Genomic DNA, 15,783 nt, shown 5'->3' with positions numbered 1-15,783 from the left:
GTGTTCATACGACAAACAGAACCCAGATGCTGGGTGCACACGAGAGAGTAATGTTTTCATCCAGGTGCAAATTGAAATGAATGACAGAGCTTTCAGTTCTTCTTCCCTGAACTGCTTTCAAATAATGGGGGGGGAAGGGGGTGCCAGTGTTTCTGGAGAGCAAAAGAACATTTAAAAAGGCAATGTTTTTAATTCTTCCACTGCTCTAATTTATAAACTCATTCCAACATTATCAGCAACCTGGTTAGAAATCTCCAAAACTAGGTTTTGTGGGAATACAAATTCAAGCTCTGGAAAAGCTTCAACCTTTGCAAATGAGGCCTTCTTTCAAAAAATAAAAGAAAATCAAGGCTACCACATGTTTTTATAAATAAAGTTTTATTGTAACAAGCCATCCTCTTTAATTTACATAGTGTCATCTGTGGTTAGCTTCAGAGGGAGTTGAGTAATTGTACCAGAAACCTTGTAGTCTGCAAAACCAGAAATATATCCTATCTGGCCCTTTGCAGAAAAAGTTTGTTGTGTTCAATGAGGATAGTAAAACCAAAAGTTGAATTTATGAACTTTAGTCCTTTGCTTTGGCGTCTTTTCATTATAGACCCAAAATAAATGAAGGAACATGTGGGCAATAGTAATGGCAGAGTATGCTTTCTTTTATTTCTGAAAACCACAAACTTTTCTAGACCATCATGCCTTAATGATGAGTGCACAAGAACAGAATTAGACATTTAAAGTTTATTTTATACTAAGGTGATATTTAAAATACATGTGATGGAAATTTTCACAAAATTTTGTACCCACTTCCTGAATTCCTTGAAGCCAGTTCACAACTCCCTCTTCTGTGAACTACAGTAAACATGCTACCCCACCCATTCCTCCTAAGTGACCTCATCTACTCCTGCGGCTTCAGTGACCTCTTCATGCTAATGACTCTCTTCTGTATCTCTAACCAGATCTCTTGGCTCTTGTGCATAACTGCCTGATGACAGACATATTTGAATTTTCTTTTGACCAGCACCTGAACTCAATTTGTCCAAAGTTGGACTCATCAATTCCTCTTTCCCTTCTCTCCATGTGTCAGTGTCCCCATTGTAACAGACTTCTCGAGTTCGAAGGAAGAATACATACTTTACTCTCTTTACTTACTAGGCTTAGTACATCCTGTATCCAGTCTCTCAAACCAATGTCCTTCATTCACTGCCTCATTCCTGTTCCTCCCCTCTTCTGAGATGCCTCCTCTGGGAAGCCTTCCCTAAGTGCTCCCAATCATAAGCACCAATCACCTTGTCTTACAGCCACTTGTTCACCTAGCTACCTTACTTTTTAAAGAGCAAAGTCCTTGACTGAGCAAAGTATTAATCCTTTTGGTTTCTCTGTTGCTTAGCACAGTGATCTGGTGGGGAGAGCAGCTGTTCAATGAATCTTTGAAGAGGTAAATGAATGGAAGGATAAATCCCCATTCTAGTTGCTGCTGCCAAATGGCTGTGATGCCGTTCATGGTCCAGCAGGGATACTTACCATAATCTAGGCAAAGACAGAATTGTAGAAATTTTAAACTGGAAGGAACGAGATTGTCTAGTCCAAGGAATCCCAAGGTCCGATGTGGTAGCCGAGCCGGAATCAGAATTCTGACTACCCCTCCAGTTATTATTCACAAGCTGGTTCTTCCTACTAAGACTAGGTCATCTGATAAGGAAAACAGAATGTGGGAGGAGTCTAGAAAGAAATGTCAAAAAGTATACCAAAATACTTGCAATCTCTTATGAACTGTTTAACTTCGATTCTACAGAAGATGTCCAGAATACAATAAATATCTTTTTCTCCCTCACATATATATTTTTCTGGAAGAAATTATTTCATCATTAATGAGGTTAAAAATGCATTAGGAACCAAGATGTATCTTTTCAAAGATCAAAACCAAAATGGTTAAAATTTAGGATGTGTGTAGATAGCCAACATATAAGTGAAGATGTTGGGGGGCGGAAGCCGTCTTCTAGAGTCATCGGTGAAAACAGTAAGTTCTCCATATATTCTGAGTCAAATATTTATCAGAGATTAAATGACATGAAGCAGCAGAGAGAAAAGATGTAGCTTGCTTTATAAAATCTTTACCAAGAAAAAAGTTGTTAAACATATAATGAAAGAAAAAATAAAAAGAAGTCTACAGTTGGCTCAGCTTTCACAGAAAATTTTAAATATTTTTTAGATTGTAGCCTATAAAAAAACAAAATTGGATAAGTTAACTACATTTCTAGCCAGATTAACCAAACAAAAAGAAAAATCATAACGACCATGGCAAAACACAAAATATGCAATTATATTTATATAATAACATTAAGAACACAGAAACATGCTTGTGTTATAATCATAAGGGAAAGAAGCAAGTCACAAAATTGTGCAATAATTTATAAAGGAAGATTTGAAGGAATTATACTAAACTACAGGTAATCAAATTATTACCTTCTTTCTTTGCATACCTTTATAACTTTCAGTACCTCAAAAGCATCTAACTATGAAATGTATTTTGTCAGGAAAAACATACAGAGTGCTAGCATAACAGAAATCCTAGAAAAGAAATCCATTTTTACTCTTTTAAACTGTTACGCCCTTCTACTTTTGCCCAAGACGGAGTAACAGGAACCAGATTTATTCTCCTATCTGAAACAAACAGAAAAATCAAAGTACGTTGAACCATAGTTTTTGAAATTGTCTGGACCCTGCTACATGGAAAGAGACTCCAACAGGAGCCAGTGCTTTCTCCAAGTCGAGCCCAAGGAGCTGGGATTCCAGGAAAGCCAAGGCAACTAGAGGTCTCGGCACAGGACCAGGAAAGAGAGAGTCACACAGAGAGCCACAGAGATGTGCACACGGTCCCACTCAGGTTGTGTGTGTGTGTGTGTGTGTGTGTGTGTGTGTGTGTGTGTGTACAAACCAACGCTAGGGAAAACCACCAGAAAAGATTATAGAGAACAATCTACAAAGTTCACACAGGGCCAGCTTCTCTTCCCACCAGCCAGAATAGAAAACCTCATAATTCATGGGATGTCAAGTAGAATACTCAGAAGGGTTTTGTCTCAGTAACAGGGCAAAATATGCCCTAAACTCTGCTCTTGTCTCTTGAGGCACAAGACCCAAAAGAATTAAACTGTCTCCATGTAATCTGACTACACCCCAAAGTTTGAAAATAGTTAAAGGACTTTTAAAAACCTAGCACCTAACAAGATAAAATCCACAAGGTCTAGGATCCGATCTTTTCAATTACCAGGCACACAAATATGCAAGATAATAAAACAAATAATGAGGAGAAAAATCAGTCATCAAAACCAACCCAGAAATCACACAAGTGATAGAATTAGTAGGCAGGACATTGAGACATATAATTGCTTCAATGTATATAATTCTATAATAATTAGACATTTATTCGGTATAGTCAAGAAACTAGAGAAAAGCTTGAACATATTAAAGTAAAGGTAAGGATGATATAAATAAAAACAAAATTAAACTTCTGGAGACAAAAAGGACAATGAGATGAAAAGCATAGTAGATTGGATAAAAAGGAGATTAGGCATTACAAAAGAAAAGATTTGTGAATTTGAAGCTAGAACAATAGAAACTGTACAAAATGAAATCAGGAAAAGATTGAAAAGATGCTGAATTCACTCCAAATTGATCTCATAATTCAGTGCAATCAAAATGTCAGCATGCATTAATGTAGATTATATCTCAGTAAAGCTTAAAAGAAAACTACAGGGAAGGAAAAAGAGCTCACAAAGGTGACTGAGGCATGGACAGAAAAACTTTCTCACTTTTCATTTCACACATGCATCTGTCTTGCCTTTTTCCTTTTCTGACTTATTTTTATGACACAGGTAATCTGAAATATATGTCTTTTATACTTAAGAATTCATGTAAGCAAAGAAGAACAGGGGGAAAAAACATTATACATAATCCTGGTGCCCAAATCAATATCTCCGTTAACAGAAAGCATTCTTCCAAACTTATGTTTACTTGTCTGTGTGTTTATATTGAACTTTCCTGCCTTATTTTGAAGAGACTGAAATGTTTCCTCTACTCTGTTAATAGGGTGTTTCTAACGTCTAGTGCGACAGATCCTTGTGGGGGCTTTCTCTTTTGTGGGGTTAATACCTTTATAGTGTATGTACTGAAATTGATTTGTGTCAATTTGCAGGAATGGTTCCCCAAGGTGAGGCCAACTTTGCTCCATCTCTAAGCCCTGGGAGCTCCATGGTGCCGATGCCAATCCCTCCTCCTCAGAGCTCTCTGCTCCAGCAGACTCCACCCACTTCTGGGTACCAGTCACCAGACATGAAGGCCTGGCAGCAAGGAGCAATGGGAAACAACAAGTAAGGGACAGTTGTTATATATGAGCATCCCTGATCTTTGCAGCACAAAAGAACACCTCTGCCTTTACAATCCAAACAGAAGATTATTGGCTCCTGCCAATTTCGAGTTCATGGAACTGAACTTTGTGCGTTAACAAAGAGAAATAATGACTTCTAAATACTTTTAAGTTTCAAGTCATTTTTAAGGCAAATGTGTATTTTACAGTATGGAAAAGTGACCTAATGGCCCCCAACCTTTCCATGCTACCCCCAGCACGCCTGAAGAATGTGACTAACTCCTGTGTATAACAGAGCTTCCCTGCAACAGATGTAGAAATGGGTACTTAAAAAAAAAAAAGTCGTTTTTTATAAAAACACTTAAAAATCCTAAAAGTCTTAGGGGTTTCTGGGTGGCACAGTCAGTTAAGCATCCAACTCTTGATCTCAGCTCTGGTGTTGATCTCAGGGTCGTGAGTTCAAGCCCTGCATTGTGCTCCATGCTGGGCATGGAGCCTATTTTTAAAAATCCTAAAAATCTAGAGCAAGAATGGCAAAACATCAGAATTCACCAGAGCTGTTCAGTGGGCACACAGCTTTCACCCTTCTCAGCGTGTTTGAAAGATCTCAGCAACAGCAAAGGTTTTCAGGCTTCTAAGGCCGTTGTGCTTCAGCCAGCTTTTTGAATCTCTCAATTTTCAGTGGCCTCATCTTGCCCATTCTGCTTAGAATTATCTCAGGAACATCATTTCCCCCCCAGATCCTGGCTGCTGAACTTTTCACACTTCACTTGAGTTTTATAAGGGTTTTAATTAGGTTGTGTCTTGGTTCTAATGACAGGGAAGCCGTTTGATCTGACAACATAATAAGTAAGGCAGTTAAAGTTGAAAACTTAAGACCATATTCTCCTAAAGTTCACTGAAAGGTGAGAGGAAGTCTTCCCTTTTGAGAACTGTGTAGCTTTTAGTGAAGACTGTGTGTGAATTAGGTAGAAACGGAACCATCTATGTAATGTGCAGGAAGAATGTAGTCTCCTAATGTGCACTAACCCCAGCTTCCTAAATTCAGAGTCCATGGTCCATGATTATAAATCCAACTAAACTCTAGCTCCATACCTGCACCTAAGCCCTGGAAGTGTCCTGCTGCCGGGTCCACTCCCCTTTCCAGTTAAAGTCTCTAAAAGATTATACTCTGATGCTCCCTCACCTTCCATTCCTCGTTGACCTGCCCGGCTTTCATCCCTACCACTTTTCCAGAAGTATGCTTGTCAGGGTCAGTGGTGTCCTCTACCATGCCAAAGGCAGGAATCGTTGGTAGCATTTGATATATTTGACCACTCATTCTTCCTTGAAGCCCCTTCTTTGTTTGGTTTCTGAAACAACTTTCTGCCTCGAGGAAGGTGACTGTCATCCTGTCTCTCGGTGTCCTCCACTAGATCTTCCTCATCTCCCTGACCTCCATTTGAGAGCCTCAGAGCTCATTCTGTCTACCTGCTCCCTTGGTTATGCCGTCCACTGTTACGGCTATAAATGCCCATACCAGTGCTCCTGGCTCCCCAATTTAAATCTCCAGCCCCGACTTCTCCCCTGAACACCATAGTGTACGTACAGCTGCTCGGTCAGCATCCTGTCAGAAATCTGACAGGCACCCAAAACTACCACAGCCTTCTCCCCAAAACCTGCTCCGCCCCTACTTTCCCCATCTCCGTAAACAACAACCTCATTCTCCCCGTTATTCAGGAGAAAACCTCGTCTCTTTTCCTCACATCCCACCTCAGACATCCCATCAGCAAATCACATCAGCTTCTTAGCGGCCCTCACTTCTTCCCTGCCCCACTTGTACTCTGCAGTGTGAGTTACCATCATCTTTTCCCGGGACCATGAGTAGCCTCACGTCTCCTGCTTCCGGCTCCCACCCTCGTTCCACTGCAGTGTAATCTCTGCATGGCAGCCAGAGTGATGCTTCCAGAACATGAGCAGTACGGCAGTCCTTTACTCAGAGCTCACCGACTTACTCAAAGGACAATATAGGGCCTGTGCCGCCCACATAGTCTTGTTCCTGGGCGCCTTCTGACCTCAGCTGCTGTTCCCAGCGCTCAGTCGGCCATGCCGGTGTCTGTTCAGTCTTCTGTTCCTCACATGCGCCAAGTACATTGCAAACTCAGGGCCTTTGCATTTTTAAATCCCTCTGTTGGAACGTTCTTCTCACAGTAGCCACATGGTTAGCACTCTCACACTTCAAGTCTCTCCTTAAATGTCACCTTATTAGACATAGATATTAAATGTCACCATATTAAACTTCCCTGTCCATCGTTTCCAAAGCAACAGCATTTCCTACTCCCTGATCCCTTCTTTCTCTTCTTTATTTCTCTTCATAGTACTTAACACCTGACATACTATGTGTTAGTCTGTTTATGGTCTGCCTCCTCCAACTAGAATATAATCATCCTAAAAGCAAGGACTTTGTTTTTGTTTACTCAAGTATGTCCGTCCTTAAGAACAGGTGAGCACTCATTGTACATCTGCTGAGTGAATGGGTACAGAGATCCCCTCTCCCGGCCTCAGTCACTTCTTGGATTCAGATTCAAATGTGAACTTGGATTTTTTTGTACTTTAACAGTTTTTGTGAACTTTGACTGCCAAATCACTTGAAAAAGAAAAAAGATCAACTCTTCAAGCATTCACACTTGCTAATTTGCTTCATGTGTAAAGGCGTATTAGTTGACGCAGGCCGCGTGTGTTTTGTGACCGCGCGCTGTTTGGATCGCACAGTGCGAGACGCCACAGGGAGCAGGGGAAAGTCAACCTTGCTGTGGAGTTACTGCGAGTCCACTTGGTGACGGGGCTGGGAGGAGAGAAGTAAAACATGAAACAAAGACTCATTTAGTAGAATGATGTAATAGGGTTCAGAGACAGTGTAATGTGATTCTTTTTCATGATCTCTCCGGTGGCAAGAAAAATAAAGGGTTAAAGCCAGCCTCTTTGTCCTGGAACAGTGCAGGTTTCCGTGTAACACTAATCGCTCTGGAGAGTCCTGGCACTTATTAGCATTTTAAAGCCTAGGAGGGCCTGTTGTTTAACCCCTCCTTTTTAGACTTCTTTGACCTGGAGTGCCTTATTTGACCTGCTTGTTAATACGTGTATCTATGGAAGCAACTTCAGGCCTGAAGTCTTCCTCCTTACCTTCCCCCCTGCACCAAGATTTAGGGACAGCCAGGAACCTAGGGCAGAAACTGGAGTAATTCCCGCGAGGCAGCCATGAAAGCAACGGGAGGGAGGGCTTCTTTACACTATGGGCCTACTGTGCCAGCGAAGCCTGCAGTCCCTCTGGGACCTGGAAGAATGAGTTCTGCTGCAGAAGGGCGTGGTCTTCTTCCCATAATGGCAGAAGCTGAAATGGAACTATTGGCAAGAGCAGTCTGAAAGAACTTAAGTGACTATAAGTCCCAAGTATAAAATGTGAAGGGAAATTAAATCTGAAATTTTTTTTCACTAAGTATGACATCATTGCAGCCCTTGGAGCTTCTGCATGCATTAGCGTACATAGCCCTGAGCTGAGCCACCACAGTGGTGATTTATGTGTCCATTGACAAATGAGCATTGTCTGCAGCAGAAATGTTCTCATTAGAAAGTGGGCAGCAAGCTAATAGGCTTTTCCTCACCTTTAGTTGTGGGGACGCTGTACAAGCATACGCACTGTACAGACATTAATGGCTCAAAGATGTATTATTGACCATTTCCTAGGCATGTAATTTTCTTTGAGCACTTGTGTTTTATAATTACTTGGGGAAAATTTGCTACTTTTCTTCAGACATGATGAATAGGCTGTTTCTTGGCCTGTTAATTTTAGTATGATTACCTTAATCTACTGGAAACTATAAATGTCAGTACATCCTGCTTACCTCCCAGGAGCTAGCAAGGAATAGATAAGCGATTGATGGGGTAAATAATTGTTAGAAATCATATTCTCCAGATTTAACATTAAAATAGGTAGAATTTTACCAGCAGCTTATTGTTTAACAACTGATAATCATCAAACATTTGATGTTTTGTAGAACTTACAAAAGACACAATGCGTATCGTTTTCCTTCAGTTGTGTGTATCTGTATCATTTAGAATTTTGGGGTTCAAATACAAAGTTTCCAGATGTACTTCGAATTTATTCCTACTGTTCTACTGACCAAGAGAAACTGGTTTAACATTTAAGATCTTTGGTATAACAAAAGTCCAGAACAAGGCCATGAAGAAGGAAGTCCATAAAACGAGCCCCCTGAAAAATAGAATTGCCCTTGCATTTTGCTTCTAGAAAAGAAATAAAGCTATGCTTAGGCCTGAGAAGACCTTTGACGTCTTTAAACATTTACATTTGCCAAATAAATATATCTGGTTATATTCCTCTTAGTTTGTAGCATATAGAAAACATCCAGAAGCCAAAACCTTGAGAAATGACAGCAAGCTATAGAACACTGAATAAAGGCCCTGGAGTCTTAATATGGATAAATAGTTATAAATGCAACTTTCTGTGCCCCCCCCCCCCAGAATCTGTGATTCACTAGGGCTGGAGTAAGACCTGGGAGTCCCAATTTTTAATAAGTCCCAGTGTTGGTGGTATAGTGGTACGGATAGCTGCCTTCCAGTTTTCAAAAAGGCCCAAGGAGTTCTCGTGCAGATGCTCTGGACTACAGTTAGAAAAACATTGGTGTAGGTACCAGAAAAACTATAAATAAGCAGTCTGAACCTCATCAACTGACAACATGAGTAATAACCCATGTCCATAAGTCACTTATTCATCAGATATTTACCAAGTGCTTGCCATGTGTCACTTATTAGCAGAGAGACAAGGAGTAAGTGGAACAAAACACAAAGTCTAAGGTGATATACAAGCAATCACAATATAAGAATGCCATCTCTGAACGTGTTAATTTATTCAATGAACATCTTTTGAGAATTGATATATATCTCAGGCATTTTGCTTAAATAGAATATTCTCTGTTTAGGGATATAAAATGGTCAGGTTCTGTGCTGACAGCTCGGAGCCTGGAGCCTGCTTCCGGTTCTGTGTCTCCCTCTCACTCTGCCCCTCCCCCTCTCATGCTCTGTCTCTCTCTGTATCAGAAATAAATAAAACATTAAAAAAAAATTTTAAAGAGGAATATAAAATGGTGTAACAACCGTTTTAGAATGGATTTGATGGTTAAATGAGTAAACTTCTGTTATCTGGAAGATTTACTTAAGTGAAAAACTTTCTTTCTTAATGATTCAGCTAGTTGGGGCTTAACAACTCTGATCCTAGGCCAGATAATTATAACTTAAAATGAGCTCTCTGTAGTTATTAAATCCTCTGGGCAGAGTTCAGAATTCATCTGAATTATATTCAGTTTTTATGTATGGTAATAAGATGAAGCCTTACATGTAATTTAAAAATGTGTAATATTTTCTTTGGAATTTTATCTAATAATTAAGAAACAGAGTCCAGTCCTCTGTCCCCATGTTCACAATCCGGGGATGTAATTGAGGTTATTTTTGAGTTAACAGTGTGTTCAGTCAAGCTGTCCAGAGCCAGCCCACGCCTGCGCAGCCCGGACTGTACAACAATATGAGCATCACCGTGTCCATGGCAGGCGGAAACACAAACGTTCAGAACATGAACCCGATGATGGGCCAGATGCAGATGAGCTCTTTGCAGATGCCAGGAATGAACACCGTGTGCCCTGAGCAGGTAAGCGGCACTGCTGGCACGTACAACACACCCCACAAGCCGTTGTTCCAGGGAAAATGAGGTGTGTTCGCAATTACTCGTCAGAAATCACCATGCCACACAGTGAGGTGGGCTCATTATTTCTCAGTAACACTGGGGGGGGAAAGATGCACTTCTTTATGATTTCCCACTCTCTTTGGTAATTAGCGCCTCTTAAGATATACAGTGGAAATTTTGACAGACCTTCTAAGAATTTAGTCTCAAGAGATTTTAGTGTTTTAGATTTATTATGAAATGATACATACAGTACATTGGCTTGGAACATATCCCTTTATATTCTGAACACATTGTCTTCATTTTTCCCTTTCAGTTCAACAAACCTTTATTCACTACTTACTATATACAAAGCTAGTTCTGTGGAAGATAATACTGACAGATTGGGGAGATACAACATTAACAAAGGATCAGTTGAATAACAGGACAAAACTGCTGTGTAAGAGAAGGCTGTCCATAGCACCATACATATTTATGTCAGATTAGGGGAGTGTACAATTAACTACTGAGGGTTTAAAAGAAAAACCGCCTGATTAGGAAAGGCTTCTTGGAAGATTTGCCTAAAGAAAGAAGAGAAAAGAACTTTCAAGACCGGTTGCCAGAGCATAATCTAGGTAGGAATAGAGGTTGAAAGTCTAATGAATGTTTTAAGGGGACGTTTATATTATATTTAGAGCAGAATCTATGTGATAAGCTTTTTAGGGGTGTTGCAAGCCATCTGAATGTTTTAGAGTTTATCCTGGATCTTTAAGGATAGAATGACTAAATTCAAAATGATGTTTAAGGTCATTGGGGTAACTCCCGATAATTGCTGTTCTCATTTTCAGCAACCACAAAGTAGACTGGTGACTAGACTGTGACCATATAGCTATAATTTGTCGCAAATCTTACAAGCATGTAAACCTAGCTTATCTTTTCTATGGAATTCCTTTTTGATACGAGTTTTTTTTTTAAATTAAAAAAATGTTTTTAACTTTACTTTCCCCATCCCCCCACCCCCACTTTATACAATACGTCCCTCAGGAGTTTAGGAGGGAAAAAAATCAATAACTTAGCGATTTATTTCCTATAGCAAAAAAGAAGACTTAAATAATGTTGTTTCTTGTCCTTGTCCTTATTATTCAGTTATTAGAATATTACCCTTAAAAGTGTATTTCTTATATAGCTGGGTCTTGCTTTCCTATTCAGCTCAACAATCTGCACCTTTTAATCGGCGTGGTTAGCCCATTGACATTTAATGTGATTATTGATATGGTTAAATTTAAATATCTCATCTCGTTTTCTCTTTGTTCTATCTCTTGCCTTGTTGGGGTTTAATTGAACACTTGAATTCATTTTACCCCCTTTGTTGGCTTATTAACTATGTATACTTTCATTTTGTTATTTTAGCGGTTGCTTCAGAGTTGAGAGCGTACGTCTTTAACTTGTTGCGCTGTACCTCCGAGTGCCATTACGTCACTTCATATAGAAGAACACCATAGCTGTTTACTCCCACTCCCCCTCCTCTGCTATTGTTGTCATACAGTTTGTGCCTGCACATGTCATATACCCCACATTCTTTTCCTTTAAACAGCTAGATACGTATTTTTAATTTAAATAAGAAGTCTTCTGTATTTACCCGTGTAGCCATTTCCAGTAGTCTTCCTTCCTTTGTGTACAAATTTCCAGTGCAGTATCATTTTCCTTCTGCCTGAAGTTCTTCATTTAACATCTTTTATAGTCTGCTGCTGATGAATTCTGTCAGCTTTTGTATGTCTGAAAAAGCTTTTGTTTTACCTTCATCTTTGAAAGGATTTTTCCCCCTGAATTCTAGGTTGGCTTTAGTTTTAGCCTTCAGTACTTTGGAGATGTCATTCCACTGCAGTATCCCTGATGAGTTGTCTGCTGGCATTTTATCTTCATTTCTCTGTACATGATTGATTTTTCTCCCTCTCTTGATGCTTTTAAGATTATTCTCTTTTGTCGCTGGTTTTAAGCAATATGATTACCATTACAATTGCCTTAACGATTGTCTTCATGGTTCTTATGCTGGGACTTCAGTGAGCTTCCTGATTTACAGATGTATAATTGTCATCAAATTTGAAAAACTATTGGCCATTGTATCTTCAAATATTTTTTCTGTCACTACCCACCTCCTCTCCTTCAGAGACTCTTAACTACACACACACACACACACACACACACACACACACACACACACACACACACACAGTAGGCCACTTGAAGTTGTCCCCGAGATCCCTGATCCTCTGGGTTTGCAGATTTGGTGGGGAGGGATGAAAGGTCAATCATTTTTTTCTCTGTGTGTTTGATTTGGGATAGTTACTATTGATATAACTTTAAGTTCACTAATCTTTTCTTCTGCAATGTCTGATGTTTTAATTTTACTCAGTGTATTTTTCTTCTCAGGTATTCTATTTTTCTCTCCAGAAGTTCAGTTTGGACCTCTTTTTTTATCTTTCATACCTGTAACATGTTTATTAGTCTTTCTTCTTCTTGAACATATGAAATATGGTTATTATAATAACTGTCTTAATATTCTTGCCTGTCAGTTCTATTCATCTGAATCATTTTAGAGTTGGCTTCAATTGATTGACTTTTCTTTTCATCATGGGTCATATTTTCCTGCTAATTTGCATGCCTGGTAATTTTTTATTGGGTGCCAGACACATGAACTTTACCTTGTTGATACTCCTACTTTCTTTTTTTTTAAAGAAAGATTAAAAAAATTTTTTTTAATGTTTTATTTATTTTTGAGAAAGCGAGAGAGCGTGAGCAGGGGAGGGTCAGAGAGAGAGGGAGACACAGAATCCCAAGACAGGCTCCAGGCTCTGGGCTAGCTGTCAGCCTAGAGCCAGACGCAGGGCTCGAACCCACGAACTGTGAGATCATGGCCTGAGCCGAAGTCGGCTGCTTAACCGACTGAGCCACCCAGGCGCCCTGATATTCCTACAATCTTGAGCTTTTTTCTGGGAAATGGGTAAGTTACTTGAAACAGTTTGGTCCTTTCAGGTCTTCCTTTTGTTTAATGGGACTAGAGCAGTGTTTAGTATAGGGCTCGTGTTACTTTACTACTGAGGCAAATTTCTAATACACTTCTGGATACTATGTGAATTATGACGTTTTCCACTCTGGCTAGTGAGGTCAGGATCTATTGCCAGCTCTTTGAGACATTTGGGAATTATTCCATCAGCATCTTTGCAGGTGACTCTTTCCTCTGCTTTGGGTAGTTCCCTAAAAGCCATTAACAGAGCAGTACTAAGTTGCTGGCTCAGGAGGTCCTTCCGCAGATCTTCCGAGCTTTCTCTCTTGTGGCTCCCACTCTTCTGATATTCTGTGCTGTGAATTCCAGCTGCCTTGACCATCTCAGGCTTCCAGCTGCGTCTTCTCAACTCACAGAGCCACCGGGCTCTGCCTGGGTTCCCTCTCCCCACGCTGACTACAGCCTGGAAATTCTCTGTAGGCAGTAGGCTGCGGCAATTGTAGGACTCACCGCAGTCGTTTCCCAGCTCTTAGGGGTCGCTCTCCTTCGTTGGGCTTGTCCAGTGTCTTGAGTGCCTTCATTTCATATATTTTATCCAGTCCTTATGTTGATTCTGGCAGAGGATAAATCTGATTCCTATTACTGAATCTTGACGAGAAAAAGATGTCGTTTAAACGCTAATTAACTTGTGTGTGTGAATTTAACTTTTATTGACGTATCATGAAGAATATGTAGAAAAATCTACAAGTCAATGAATTTTCACAAAGTGAACATATCTGTGCCATTCAGATCAAGAAACAAAACATTATCAGTAGTATCCCAGAGGTTCTCCTCATGCTCCTTACACGTCACTCTTCACCCCTGCAAAGGGAACCACTGTCCTGATTATAACAACACAGTAAACTGCTCAGCCCTTTATTCCTGCTGCACTCCTATTTTCTGCCGGTGAGATTATTTTTCATTGAAGAATGTGGCCTCCAACTTAAACAACTTGCTTGTAATTTGGTCTTGTACTTATCTTTAATAGATAAATGATCCAGCACTGAGACACACAGGCCTCTACTGCAACCAGCTCTCATCCACTGACCTTCTCAAAACAGAAACAGATGGAACCCAGGTCAGTAAGAAATTTCTAAACCCAGAGCTGCCAAGTGTACTCTAGGTACACAGGAAACTGTTCAGCATCGTGGTTAAGAGCCTGACCTGGGGAGTCAGACCTGGCTGTGGATCCTGGCTCTCCTCTTCTTCCCTGTGTCCTCCTGGGCATGTTAGAAAACTTTTCCGGCTGTTTAACCAACAGAACTAACAAGTTACCTGCTCTTAGGATTGTGGAAAGGGATTAAATGAGATAAGCTTTCAAAAGGTTTAATCCAGTAGTTAAACAGGATAAAGGGATCACAAATGGTGGCCACTAATTATTATTTTGTAAATAAGCACAATTCTAAAACTCCTGTATAATCCAAGTACCTCAGAAGATCTCAGTAAATTCAGATAAGACAGAATGCCTACTCTGTACCCTGCCTTGTTTTAGAAATTCATTTCAAAACAGTACAAACAGCAAGGATGGCCACTTTCCTATACTGACAAAAACTTAGAGATTTGGGATGTTTTAGTTCACTTTAGTAACTTTGGGTTAGTCGTTAGTGTCTTAATAAATCTGTACTTTTAAAATATTGTACAGGCATTATGGTAAGCTAGAGAGACAAACATGAGACATGTTTGCCCTTTAGGTGAACCATGGGGAGAAGTGAGGAAAGGAAGTTTCTTTTGTGAAGCGCTTACAGTCCGCCCAGCACTGTGCTAAGCACTGTCTGCTTTACCTCATGTACGCCTCACCATGACCCTATGCAGGGAGTAGTGTTCCGGTTTTTCACAGATGAAGAAACAGAACCTGAGGAGATTTAACTACGCACACAGTTCACAGAGCTGGAAAGGCGCAGAGCTGAGGTTCAGACCCATGTATTTCAAACAACCAGAGTTCATGCTCTTCCTGCCCTGTTGCTTGAACGATAAAACATGTAGACATATACACATAAATTGTCACACAGCCAAAGAAGGCAAACGCAAATTTATGTCACAGGTAACAAGAACCATTAGGTTTAAAAGAGAAAATGCTTTGAGGGTCAGAAGAGCATTTGCACCACGGGACCTGAACTGGGCCTTGAGGACAGTTAGCAAGGCACAAGGAAAGAGAAAATGTCAGAGGCTGGAGGAAGCAGTAAGCTTGGAAATCTAGGGCATTGGGAGCAGAGGGTGCAGAGACAGGGAAACCGTAATATCTTAGCGTGGTCCTGGGAAACCAAGTCCGCTGAAGGTAAAGGGTTTGTAATGAGATTTTATAGGAAATAAAATTGGTAAAAATAGATTGGGGCAAATTTCTAGGAGTCTTGAATGCTAAACTCAGGTTTGGATTGAGTCCTACAGATGAAGTGTCCCCTTGAGGGGGCACAGTGATACAGGCACTAGCTCAGGCTTCGTCTGCAGGGACAGAAGGAGCACTGGGCAGCCTCCTCAGAAAGAGACCAGGTGGGAGCTGTGTCCACAGTCGGGCCACCAAGAAAGAGGATCTGAGGCCTATGTGGGGGAACGGGAGATTCTGTGATGGGGAAGTGAAGTCTTCATTCACTGAAGGTGAAGGTGTTAAAGGTCTCACACCTACAGAGACATGTACTAGGCAGCTCGGCAGACTAGTGAAAACTAAACAACCAA

At 40.5% G+C, this 15,783-nt stretch overlaps 1 protein-coding gene across 2 annotated transcripts in view; it reads left to right on the top strand.

The window, feature by feature from the left end:
* Nucleotides 1-15,783, top strand: part of NCOA1 (nuclear receptor coactivator 1) — a 236,954-nt gene that overhangs the window by 216,528 nt on the left and 4,643 nt on the right. For both annotated transcript variants that reach the window (XM_029938200.1, XM_029938201.1), the window contains 3 exons: nt 4,190-4,364; nt 9,875-10,058; nt 14,102-14,191. In XM_029938200.1, the coding sequence (XP_029794060.1) occupies nt 4,190-4,364; nt 9,875-10,058; nt 14,102-14,191 (449 nt within the window). The remainder of the gene's footprint in view (nt 1-4,189; nt 4,365-9,874; nt 10,059-14,101; nt 14,192-15,783) is intronic.

This window comes from Suricata suricatta, chromosome 4 (assembly GCF_006229205.1).
Source record: "Suricata suricatta isolate VVHF042 chromosome 4, meerkat_22Aug2017_6uvM2_HiC, whole genome shotgun sequence".
Lineage (NCBI taxonomy): Eukaryota > Metazoa > Chordata > Mammalia > Carnivora > Herpestidae > Suricata > Suricata suricatta.
The sequence above is the reverse complement of the archived record's forward strand: the minus strand, read 5'-3'. Positions and strand labels throughout refer to the sequence as shown.